This window comes from Centruroides vittatus, unplaced genomic scaffold, assembly GCF_030686945.1.
Source record: "Centruroides vittatus isolate TY-2023 unplaced genomic scaffold, ASM3068694v2 contig_134, whole genome shotgun sequence".
NCBI classification, from domain to species: Eukaryota; Metazoa; Arthropoda; class Arachnida; order Scorpiones; family Buthidae; genus Centruroides; species Centruroides vittatus.
The window spans coordinates 1500396-1513497 of record NW_027120852.1 but is presented as its reverse complement, the minus strand read 5'-3'; the positions used below and the strand labels follow the sequence as shown (position 1 = coordinate 1513497).

The 13102-nt window shown below is 40.5% G+C and overlaps 2 protein-coding genes across 3 annotated transcripts in view; one reads left to right on the top strand and one right to left on the bottom strand.

Moving 5' to 3' along the window:
• Positions 1-11438, top strand: part of LOC136990714 (tetratricopeptide repeat protein 37) — a 122108-nt gene extending 110670 nt beyond the window's left edge. For both annotated transcript variants that reach the window (XM_067289128.1, XM_067289129.1), the window contains exons 31-40: positions 3132-3252; positions 8878-9046; positions 9116-9374; positions 9438-9530; positions 9606-9715; positions 9779-9940; positions 10007-10089; positions 10161-10224; positions 10836-10966; positions 11069-11438. In XM_067289128.1, coding sequence (XP_067145229.1) covers positions 3132-3252; positions 8878-9046; positions 9116-9374; positions 9438-9530; positions 9606-9715; positions 9779-9940; positions 10007-10089; positions 10161-10224; positions 10836-10966; positions 11069-11198 — 1322 coding nt within the window. In that variant the 3' untranslated portion in view covers positions 11199-11438. The remainder of the gene's footprint in view (positions 1-3131; positions 3253-8877; positions 9047-9115; positions 9375-9437; positions 9531-9605; positions 9716-9778; positions 9941-10006; positions 10090-10160; positions 10225-10835; positions 10967-11068) is intronic.
• LOC136990728 (serine incorporator 5-like) overlaps positions 1-13102 on the bottom strand; it is a 217367-nt gene that overhangs the window by 198670 nt on the left and 5595 nt on the right. The window lies entirely within an intron of this gene.

Here is a 13102-nt window from a genome sequence, read left to right as displayed (position 1 = left end):
TTTACATTGATAGCCTACAGTCCAGGATCATTTACACGTTCATATCTTGCTCTGTCCAACTTCAGGTAAACACTTGAGGTTGGACAGAATGATGGTAGAATCTCGAGATGTTTTGAAATTATTTGCATTTGTGAAAACTCACAATCAGCAGCAAGAGCTAAGGCCGGTTTTTGAGAATGCTAGGTTCCACGTTTGCAAGTTAAATTCAGTTGTGCATGGCCTCATGGCCTCCTTACCGGGCATCCGAGTAGCTACAGGTTCACCGTTGCCAACTCCAAGGAGCCTGTCGACAAGTACAAATCTCCTCGGTGGGATATGCATTTGTGTGTTAAGAGATCGGCTAATGTGTAAAGTCACCAACAATGCACCACACCAACATACTCTAGAGTTGGCACACCTCCTTTGTTACTCTTTCTTTTTTTCAATTCAGCAATAACATACAGTATATATACAAAACCAAGGCATCCCTATGGGAAGCCCCCCTATCTGGTGACCTCTGTGAAATGGTCATACATCTTCTTGAAGACAAGGTCCTTCCAAGAATAATCACATATAAGAGATACATAGATGGCATTTTTATCACGTAGAGGTTTAAATATGATGTAGGGGTCTTTTTAAAACACAGTATGAATGACAACCTATATGGACTGCTAATGGAGGCTGAGTAAACGAATAACACTGAAGTACGTTATTTAGATTTCAACATCAGAGTCATTGATAGCCACATAGAAACCAAAGTATGGTACAAACAAGATTACTGTCTATTGTACATTCTTGCAAATTCTAATAGCTTGTATTATTATAAACTGTGGTGTTTATAGCCCTTGCGAGGAGAACACACCAAACAAATAATGCCAATTACATTACACCTTACATGCTTCTCCAGCACTAGTTTAATCAAAATAAACATTTTTGCTACCATTCAGGGGTTTGATTTAGGTTAAAAACGTGTTAAAATACAAATAAAAGAAAACAACAGAGTTGTAATGGTAGAACTATGACTGCAATTTTTAAATTTACAAAATTCAAAAAACAAAAGATTTACGTATTTTAAAAATAGAACTTTTGAAGAAACTTTTGTAGAACTTTTAAAATACAAAAATCTTTTGTTTTTCGAATTTTGTAAATTTAAAAATTGCAGTCATAGTTCTACCATTACAACTCTGTTCTTCTCTTTAATTTGTATTTTAATATGTTTTAACCCGAGGCAGACCTCTGAATGGGGTCAAAAACATTTGTTCTGATTAAACTAGTGCTGGAAAAGCGTGTAAGGCATAATGTGATTGGTATATTTGTTTCCAGCTTTTCTACAAATGTTTTCTGAACAAATAATGCAGATAGAAATGCAAAGCTGACCCACATTGCAAATGTAGCTCAGAGACACGGTTTCCATGGAAAAGTAATCGAGGGCCAGGGCCTGGCTAGTAAGTACCGATTTCAACGTAACAAGCCTTTCCATTCCAAATAACCAAAACACAAACAGCACCGAGCAAGGCTGTGTTAACTGCGTAGCAATCGGTTATGAACCCAATATTCAGACAGATAGCTAGACACAATGGCACATTCATAGCATACAAACAGAATCCAGCCATCTATACAGTACTGAAAAAAACGGGAAGGACCTTTTAAACACCCCGAGAGCTCCTTGGATATATTGTATGGGATCACAGGATTGGGAAGACCCGGTTGGCTTCGTCGCCGGATCTCCGAAACAGCAGATAAGGAAAAACAAATACGACATCGATAATGGAAAACTCTCCCTGCCCCGTCCACGTACTGTACGTCTCTGATAACAACGTCGAGGCAAAGTTACATCAAGCAAGGTTGATTCGTACGGCCAGGCACGGCAAACATATCCACGATCCGCAGGCCCTGGAAATTTTTAAAGCCGACAAAAACAAATTTCACACACTTAGCAAGAGATGTACAATCTGTCACTGCGAATAATGCACCATCTAATTAAAGCACCCGTCCCAGTATGTGATGATATATATTTGACTCTGCCAGAGATTTGTTGGTAGCGTAGCAATTTAAATTTGCATTCAGTCAAAGTTCTCAATACGTTCCATTTGTAGAATATCGAAAACGCGAAGCAGTATGCAGAATGAGCCCAAAAACGTTTTTTAGCAATTTAATTCTGGAACTGGATGCCTGTGAGGTTTTGCAATGTTTTCACGATTTACAATTCCTTGACAAAAGGAAAAATCATAATTAATTAACAAGTGTTTTTGATATTCAGAGGCCTTTGTGATACTGTGAATTATATTACTGTAGTCAGTAAATTACTAAAGACTGTACAGTTCGTTGCCAATGACAGTATTGTTATGAAATTTTTTCGATCTTATTGATATTTCCCACGATAATAAATTTGGCAGTATCACCTACTAAAGCTCAGTAAAACTTCTGTATAGAGGTAATGGTAATAAATTAGCGTACCGTATATCCACCTTCTTATTTTCCTCGTTGTCGAACAAATTATCCTTCCAACTCAGACTTATTTTTGAAACTAATCGATACCATCATCCTTTCGTCGAGTTCTTTGACAACTCTTATTAAATGCTTTTATTTAACTCGCTTCGTACGTCCCGAAATCTTGCAACTTAAACTTCATCCACTTCTAATTAAGATAAAAGGCTGGAACTTGGAGGACGTAGCCGAGTCCTACGACAATGTATTTTAATAAACTTAATATATTTTACGACGTTTTAGGGGGTGGCCCCATCCGCGCATCCTCTCCGTCCCGAAGTCCGTTAAACATAACCGCGTGTAGAATTTAATTGCGGTGTGTGCGCACGTGTGTTGTGTACGTACAGTACACGCAAATGCATTTTGTCGATGTATATTGCGAAATGGGTCTACCCTTAATCTCGAAAAACATGACCAATAAACGTATTATTTAAATTATATTAAAAGTTTACTTTATATAATTGAAACCAATATATAATCGATCATTTTATATCTTCAGTAGTTTTTATAGGTCGCATCTCTTCTGTAACTTTTCCAATAATTTAATTTGTTTAGTAAAATTTTTTCCTAAAACTTTCACGTGTTAAAATAAATTTGGTTTTCATTAAAAAAATTTATTTTTGTCTCGATAAAGTTTTATAGCGAAGTTTTTAAATTAAATTTAGCGTATCTCGAAGCCGAAAAGTTTGCTTCCTCCGAAGAAATAAAATCAAGCATTCTGGCAGCAAGATCAATTATTATAAAACAAGTGCAAGGATTAAAAAAGATGAAGTTATTTTTAGAAAAGTAAGTTTAAGTTTAAGAACTAAAAGTTTACCGAAGACCTTTAAAACTCGACACCGTCGGAAACGTTTTAAATTTAGAGCTAAACATCGACCAAATGCCGAAATTCTATCGGGCTAGATTAAGGCCAATAACTAAAAGGCTTATTTATATTAAATTTAGAGTTTCGTTATCCAAGATTTCGAGTCGGTAACTGTAGATTAAGTTATTTCGCCGTTCGCGTTCGTCGATCCAATCCGACACCGGATTACAAAATCCTTAAATCGAAGCGCAGAGTTACGTTACGAGTCTTCCGATTTGTTCGAATGCGCTACGATGTGTCCGCTCAAATTGTCACGCACGAACTAAGCACGCGATTTTAAAGTTTAGTGGACAACGAAATTTCGGGGTAAAAGAAACTAAACTCACTTCGAGACAAAAGTATTATTAGAATTAGTCGTAAAATATAAAAATTATTAGAGAATAAAAACAAATTTGGTAACAAATGTAGAGATCGATGTAAATAACGAATATAGAGAGAGAATATGACAGTTACCCGGGAATTACAACATCGCAAAGTAGTAAACGATTGATATTTTGTTACAAAAAGTTAAAAAATGAAAGCAAATAAAGTAGAAAAGAAAGGATAGAAATGTTTTAAATTAGAAATCCTACAACGATGTAATTATTTATGTAAATTGTTTACATTTATTGTAAACGATTGCCGTACATCATTGCTTATTTTCGACTCGGGAGAGCTTAATATTGTAATAACAATGTTATTTCGAGAAGATTTCAAATAGCGCATTCCCAAATCTGTAATTTGAGAATTAACTTACCGGTAGCGACGGGTTAAACCACGATTCGGATTTGGGAGTAAAGTCTAGAATTAATGCGCGGCAAATACCAATTTTAATCGAATTTACAGTTTAAATCCAATTCTAGCTTTAAATCGAGTTAGCGAATACGGTTAGCGATTACAGTTTTAATGTAAAATACAAGTACAGCTAAATTAAAGAATCAAACATTTTTTTTAACAGACAAGAAAATTTTTTGGCCATTTCTTAATCCATTTTCGACTCGGTCTCCGGAATGCCCCGGGATTTTGACATTCGATTCAATACAGGGTAGGCCAGCGAAAACGAAACGGCAGAGTGTTCGTGTTCGTCCAAGCAAAGCGCTCGGACAGGTCGATTTTACTCTCGAGGGGACATCTTTTGCAATAAAGTTTCTTGCGATTCTGAATACAACAGACGACAAAAAATTTTAAAAACTCATTTATTTTGTATTAACTAAAAAAGCATTGTTTAGTTAATATTCAGAATCGCAAAAACTTTATTGCAAAAGATGTCCCCTCGAGAGTAAAATCGACCCGTCCGAGCGCTTTGCTCGGACGAACACGAACACTCTGCCGTTTCGTTTTCGCTGGCCCACCCCGTATATAAAAAGTAATAATAAATTCCGGACATTCTTGTAAAAGTTAGAATAACGGTAGAATTACGAAAGGTTATTGGCGAAGATACAATTAAAGACCTTTAAGAAATACAGTCAAACCTGTTTTTATGCGGTGGATAGGGACCGCATTAAAAAAAACGCATAAAAAAATCTCACGAAACTTCACGAATGGTCGTAAAAAATAGTTTTCGCAGCACAATTATAAAAATATTTTTTATGCGGTCAACAGGGACCGCATAAAAAAAGTCTCACATAGAAAATAACTCAAAACCGTACGAAATAGAATTTATTGACAACAGACGTCAGCACTCGACTGCATCGTCTGGTCTATCGTCTGTTTTACATATTTTTGTCCAGGTGGTGTTTTGTTGACTTAAAAAGTAAATTATTTCATTTTTCGCATATTCGTGCAATAATATTACTATAATAAGTGCATTTATGCTATAATAAGTTTATTTAGCTATAATAAGTCAACGTGAGACATGACGAATCGCACGAGACTAGTCGCCAACTATACCGCACAAAAAAAACCGCGCAAATTAAAAATTCGCATTAAAAAAATCGCGCATAAAAACAGGTTTGACTGTATTTGGGAATTAATCGGTGTAAATGAAGTTTCGGTGGCTTTTTTAGCAATTTTTACAAATTTTATCTAAATCCTATCTAGTCAATCGGAAAATTGTACTCAAAGGGTTTATCGTAACTAATTGCTTGGTTTTGTCGAAATTAATAAGAGTTACGTGGACTCTGGCCTAAACACCCAAATTCGACATTGGAATGTTTTCGGCCTCGGTCGGGATATGTCGAACAGAAACAACTGTTCCGTTTATAAAATGTAGCCGCGTTCTACGAGTTTTAATTTTTTTAAAATTGCGTGTAGAACGCGAATTTAATAAGAGTTACGGATCGAAATTGAAACGACATTCTACGCATCGGGTAGTAGGCTGCCTAGCGTATACCGTATTTACTGGATGTAAGATGCATTCTTTCGGTTTTTATTCTCCGCGAAACGGATGCTTAGATTCGATACAATATGTCGTAATTAGTGGCCTCTAGTGCGTCTCTCTTATTTCTGTTAGTAATTCCATTGTCATTTTAATAATTTTATTAGATCGACCGGCGTAATTCGTTCCGGAATGTTACCGGTAAAGCGAAACAATTTTTCTCGTATAAATTAATGTAAAATACGATAACGCCTTCCGTGCCGAAAAAAATCGGATATTTTATGTATAACGTTTATTCGAAGAAAATTATACGATATACATTGTTGGGGAGCGCGAATCGTCGCCGTCTTTTCTTCTAGCGCGGAACGAACCGACCCGGACTGCTAATTCCATTTGCAGAAAATACATTACGATTTCTAATATTTAATTATAGCCTTATACCTAGCCCGAGAATTTGGCGCGTTTATTATATAACGGGCTACGGTTGTCGATGTTTATACGTAATATGTCCGAACACGAGTTTGGAAAAATACGTGATGTAAACGACACTAAGATGCTAGCGGAACGAGTGCTAAACGCGGACTGATAGAGCGTGCGCGCAATCCGGGATTTCCCCTGGCCTCGTCACTCGTTACGCGAATTACTCATTACGAGAGGTGCTCGTTAAGCCAGGTTCAACCGTATTAGTTACAGAAAATATTTAAAAGGTAACCTTAGCTCAATCTCGGTCTATCGCCGCTACGCCGTATTACTTAGACGAAAATCCCGGCGGTCTTCCGAGAAACGTAAACGGCACGGGTACGGATGCGTGCGGAAAATGTAAACGTCGAATATAGTGTCGATTAGTGTAGTTTAGTAAACTAAATTAAAACTATATGTATATATTAATAAAAACTAAACCGATATTCGGGAACGTGGCTAAAAGAACGTTAGTGTCGACTCAGAAAAGCGTAACGGCGAACCAAGAGGTTTCTGGTTTCGATATGGCGGAATACGGTGATGTATAATTTACTTTACTTTTTTGTCTCGAGTAATCTATTAAAAAATATAATATACGAATGAGTAGATAGAAAGTAAGGCGCATCTTAGATTTGAGTGAAGGCTTTCTCGCGTATTCCAGAAAATGTACTTAGTTATACGACTTCCAAAAATGAAACCCAAGCTTTGCGTTTCATTTTCGCTCGTCTTATTTTTTAGTAATGTCTAAAACATATAATTACATCAAACACAAAGCTTTACTACACCGCAACACCTTAAGTTACCGAGAAAAATTTATTTAAACGTAACTAACGTTTTCCACCTCGGCTTAATTGGGAAAAAATAACCATGTTATAAAAATCGACTATATAAATTCAAATACAAATACAATGGAACAAATTCAAATGCAGAATTAATAGAAGAGTTATAACTATATATATACATATACATACGTGTATAAAAATAAAGTAAAACAACAAACAGATATATGTTATATATCACGTAATAATATCGTATATAAAATAGCAAAAATGTAAAAATAAAACCCGTGGCGAAAGAAATTTCAGACCGTAAAAAGTCCAAAATGACTTGGAAAAGAGCTCCGAACCTATATAAGATATTAAGGAATGACGAGGACGGCATTAACGAAGAAGCAAAAGCTGGAGCGTACGGGATTCCTCGCCAAAACGTGCAATTAGGAATCGAAAAATTACATTGGTGTTACTACAATAAATTTGGGAGCACGAATATAATGTCAATAAGGGATAATGCCACGGGCCGAGGGCTCCCGTATAAAATGGGAGGAAGCGGATATTGTTAAGTCCGCGCATTCCCCGACTTTAACGACGAGCGCAGAAAAGATGGAAATTTATAAAGGCGAGCTACGAGATACGTGCGTTAATGCCAGGGATGCGGAAGGACTTAGTGTAAGGTGGCCGACTTCCGGGGGAAAACCTAGGGTCGAAATCGTATGTGGGAGGTGGCGGTAGGAGACAAAGATGACAAATGTCTTACACAAAACCGTTTATTCTAACAACTAAGTTAACTTACATAATACTGTTACGCAATGCGATCTAAATCGACTCGGTGACGATGGCTTCGGGTTGTCCGCGGTCGGCCGCGGTCCGTGTTTCGAAGATACGTGCCCGGGGCTCGGATGGCGAAAGGTCTGCCGCACCGGACGGGAGGCTCGGATGGTGTGGTCGGCCGACGAACGTAGGTCCCGGCATCCGCGAGGTGACACTGGTCCGTAGGAGAATTGCCGCACTTTTCCGGAGAATGACCGAAGGAGGAGCGAACTCCCTCGACCTCGCGACTCGGGAGTTTTATAAGATTTCCCCCCCGAATCTCACCCTTTTGATTGGTCCCGTTCATCCTCTCCCTTACCCCGATTGGTCATTTCTTTGTTTCTACGGGAAACCCGAAACCGATCTGGGTCGGAGAGTTCCGAGAGGTGTCGACGGAGCCTTCGAAGTTCGTGCTCGTATTTTCCGCCGTTATGGCCTTCTCTCAGACGTCTATTTACCCCCCTTTGTTTCCCGTTTCCGACACTGGTACGCGAGCACCCGGACAAAGCTCCCCGTCTTTCGGTCGACATCCCCTCGGTCGTTCATTATCGTGTCGCGTTTGTTGTAAGATAAGTTTTAGGAAAGTTTGTTTCGTGTCTGGTTTACGTCACCAACGCTCGTTCCCGACCCGAGTTGCTCTTCGAAATTTCCGGACTTTGGAACTTTATAATTATTCGCCATTTTTACGCGTTTTTGCCATCCCTACATTAGTTAAAAAGTTTTTAACTAATACGCGTTACTTTTTATTTTTGCTGTTTTATATACAATATTATTACGTGACATATAATATATATCTGTTTGTTGTTTTATTTTATTTTTATACGCGTATATATTATATTTTGTTATAACTCTTCCATTAATTCTGTATTTGAATTTGTTCCATTGTATTTGAATTTGAATTTAAATCAATTAGACTCGTAAAGTAAGTTCTTGCGGGTGCGCGATAAACTTTTTAGGTCGAGGCGCTTAAGAATTTTGTGGCAATTTGTACAATCTACGAGTTACGCGGGAAAGAGGCACGTCTCGCGTATGGCGAAGCGCCACTTTCTCCCGGTATCCGATATTAAAATTTAGCAAAATTGTCATTCGCGCATTCCGGAGGAAAGGTCGACTAAATCCGTCGATTAGATCCGGTTGCGGACAATTAAGTTTAGCCAATGTTTAATTTTTGTTATAATTATATAATCGTTTATCTTTATTTTCAGCTCGGAAGTTAATTATTTCGAAGGATTACGGATGTTGTGCGCCTTATCGTTCTTAGAAAACGACACGGAGTTAGCGAGAAAGACTTTAGCCAAACTCGAACGATACGGAGACGATCCCGAATGTCGATTTTCCGTTACTTTTCTCAATTCTTGCTATTATATTATTCAGGTAAAATTTTTTTAAAAATCGATTTAATTTTATCGAACGAGAAAACTAAAGTGGCAACGACGAAATTAGGAGAGAAAAGAAGATGCCAAACGTCAACTGTGCAAAGCCGTTTTCAAGTTTCCGAACGATCGCTCGACCTGGATTCATTTGGCATTTATTTTACTTGGTCGGTGTAATAATTCCTCCGTTAGTTTAAAAATAACGAAAGCCGCTTCCCGCCTGGGCGAAACCGCATTGGATTCTCCGCTGATCGCTCTCTGTCATCTGGCTGCCGGAAACGTTAAATCGAGCCTGAAGGAATCGCAGAAACTGTTACGTCTTCGTCCAGGTTAGACGGTTTCGGTTGTTTATAAATGTAGGTAATTGGCCGGTAATGCTCGTATTTCCGTAGACTCGCCTTCGAATTGGGTCTTACTTCTGACGTCTTGTCGGGCGGCGAGAATTCCAAATATTAATAATCTATTTAGGTTTGTTCAAAATCTGGGTAAGTTTGTTTCGATGTCTGTACTAAAACATAAAATCGATTCGTCTTTCGCGCATTTAATTTTACCTCTTCTAGTTCGAGCGAACGAACAGTCTACGAAATTGTTCACGTATTTAAGTCTCGAGAAAGTCGTTTACCATTTGGATACGAATAACTTATCGGATGCCAAGTTAACTTTAGATACGGTAGGTATTTTACCGACTCGCGTCGTATACGTCCCATTGTTTGATCCTTTATTATTTCTTAAGTTAATGCAGGTCGACGCCGAAGACGATTATACTTCGTGCGTGATAAAATTTATGAATATTTTATGCCACTCGATCGATCGTCCGACCAGCTTAGACGGCCGGTGGTCGAAGCGACTAGAGGTCCAGTGTCGACAAGTACCCGCGTTTACCTGGGCAATTCTCGTAGGTTAAACGAGATTTTATTTTTTATAAATATAGTATAATCCCGACTAAAAAGGGTTTTTCTAGGAACTGGTAAAATTATACTTAAAAGCGAAAAAAGAAGAGGAGGCGATAGAATTTTTACAACAGCTTTTATTACACGAGAAGACGTAAGAACTTTCTCTTCCGTTTTTTGTATTAAAATGTCAGAAAACACTAATCGAAATGTTATCGCTTACAGATCTCCCTCTTCCAGGTGGATGCTACATATTCAGTTGTCGTTAATCGCTTACAAGATTCTAAAGGTCCGTACGATTTATCGTCTTTTTTTACGTACGTTTATACGTACACCGGGTGTCGGGAATCGACGTATTATTATTGCCGTTTTAAACAAAACTCTTTACGCTCGATAGTATTTTGTAAAACGAATCGTTTTAAAAGAAGAAATTGCTTTTAAATCGAGGGAACATTTCGATCCGCCGACGTCCCCGTCGGTTCGACCGTTCCGTCAAAAGTAATTATCATTTTTAAGTTACCGAAAAGGGCGTAGGAATATTTTAAGCGGGTTTATGCTGTCTTTCGCCCTCTTTTTACAAACTTTCGAAATGTGTATTTGTGAAAGAAAGTAAAAATGTGATCCCCGCGTGCTAAGTCACTAAGACATATTTTATATCAGACGGCGCTACGCTGGCCAGCTTCGCAGTTTTTTGGTCGTAGGTCAACGTCCGCTACGTCTCTGCCTGGCGCGGTGTCTCCCCTCGTCCGGCTTTTATTCGTGTTACGTATAACTATATTTCTGCGCATCGTTCGATTCGTTTATTTGCCTCGTTTCCCGACAGTATTATATTTACGTGGTCTTTAATTAAATTTACGGCAAGTCTCGGCCCACCGTTACTTATCGATCGCGCATTTTCAGGAAGATTCCGGCCGGCACCGTTACGCGTCCGTCTGCCGAAGAAACGCGGAGGAAGCGGCCCGGCTGCGCCCCCGCAGCCCCATTTCCCACTTCCTGACGGCCGCCGCGGCGGAAATGAGCGGAGATTCCGGGTAATACTTTTTATTTATTATTTCCTTTCCTTTAAATAATATTATTTCTTTCCGGGGTCGAATCCAGAATCGCCGCCTTTAATGGGGGCCTTTGTTTTCCAGGTGGCGGGAAAGAAGCTTACGCCGCGTCTTGGAAAATACCGGCGAAGAAGAAGAGCTGCGGATACGAGAATTGTCCCGGAGGATTCTGGACCAAATTCGCCGCCCGGAAGACCACCCGGCGCCCTTTTAACCTACCCGCCTCCGCTGGGTTTTTGCCGCCTTAATTTCCCGACGGCCAAATTTCCTTCTCTTCCCTTCCGTTCTTCGAAACGAAAGCCGGGGCCGCCCGAGAGGAGACGGGGAATTTTTTCCAGTCCCGAAGAAACTTCGAGGCCCCCGGCTCTCCGGCCCCGTAAACCAACGTTATTTTGGTCTCGGGAAGGTAAAATGGCCGGAACGTTTCTCTGTTAATAAAGAAATTTTCTACCTATTTTCTTCGTCTAAATAGAAAAATGAGTAACCAAAGGAGCCCGCTACCGGTTCCCCGCCCGCGTTCGGCTTCCGTCCGTCCGGACCTTACCGGTCTCAATGCGTTGTACTCGGTAAATCGTTTTTTTTTTTTAACCCGTGGGTGCTAAGAGGGTCCCTTTTTAGCCGGCCGTTACGGGTTCGGCCGGGGACGGGAGCCCGGACGCCGGTTGGGCCCCCGAAAAATTCCCGGGGATTTTTTTACTCGTCGGGATTCGATCTCGGATCTTCGCGACGGGGGTACTTGTGTGGAATCGGCCGTTGGGGCGCCGGGACAGAACATTTACGGCAGAAGCTACGAAACGCCCGAAGTGGGATTTTTTTCTGTTTTTTTTTTAACCGAGTAAGTAAAGACGGCCGGATGGCCGAGCGGTCAAGGTGGCAGCCTACCGTTCTGGGAGACCCGGGATCGAATAATCCCCAGGAATTTTTCGGGGGGTGGTCCGTTCGGATATGTCGGGCCCCGTCCCTCACCACCCAGTCACCCCATTGTGGGCCTGGCCGAACCCATAATGGGCCTACTAAAAGAGGCCCTCTTAGTGCCCACAGGGCGGAAAGAGTTTAAAAAAACCGAGTAAGTAAATGGTCACCGAGCGTAACCGTACGAAAAATCTGCCAGTCGGAGAATTGCCGATATTTACGGTTTGCGAGGAGCCGACGGAGGGGCGTAAAGTTAGCGGTCTTTTAGGCCAAAAATCGGGTTCCGTTAAACCTGGATTTGAGGGTACGTAAGGAAGGCCCGTGCCGCGGATATCGGTCGCTCTACGTCGGGGGTCCGCCAGCCTAGACCGAGAAAAGTTAACTCTATCTTCGTTCTCCCTAATCTGCCGAAATCTAACGTTGTCTCGGCTTACCCGTGTATTGGCCGAATGCTCGCCCTCTGGTGTTTAAAAACAAAACCATTTTATCCGGGTGGTTCGAATCTTTGACCGTCGTCGGCAGTAAAAACGAATTACGAAATTGCCGTTCCGATGTAAGTTTTCGTCTCTTCCCGGGCGAAAACAGACGATTACTCGGAAATCGGAATTGGGAGAAGCCGGTAAGTAATTACCCCACGGAGCGGATTCGAACGTTAAGAATTGGCGAAAAAGTTTCCCCGTCGTCCGACGTTACGTCGACGGCCTACGCCCTCGATTTTATAAGATTTTTCCTTCCTTTCCTTAAAAATGTCGGTAATTTCCTGTGAGACGCCGTTTGAATACGGAGCGCAAATATATATCCCCGGTTTGTTTCGACAATACAGTACTACGTAAAACGGCCCCACCCGCCGGCGATAATTGTTCCTCGTTATAAAACTTGTGGATAAACGGCTACCGGCGGCATAAATCGTTACATCGAACGATAATGCAATATATGATTAATTTTAGTCGACTAGTTACCGATCACCGAGAAAAAGTAGCCATTTTGTAAAAATGCAGCGCCCTCCGTATCGGTCAAAAACGCCAATAAACGGTGGTATTTTCCCCGGTTGTGGCTGCCGTCCGGCAGTGGGCGGAGTCCAAGGTCCTAGAATATAGTCTAGCCCAGTGTTTCTCAAACTTTTTGGTCCGCGAGCCCCCTTTTGCACTTAGTCATTCTTCGGGGGTCCTTTGAAATTTTTGTGTGTAGGAAAACATCCCGGAGGGA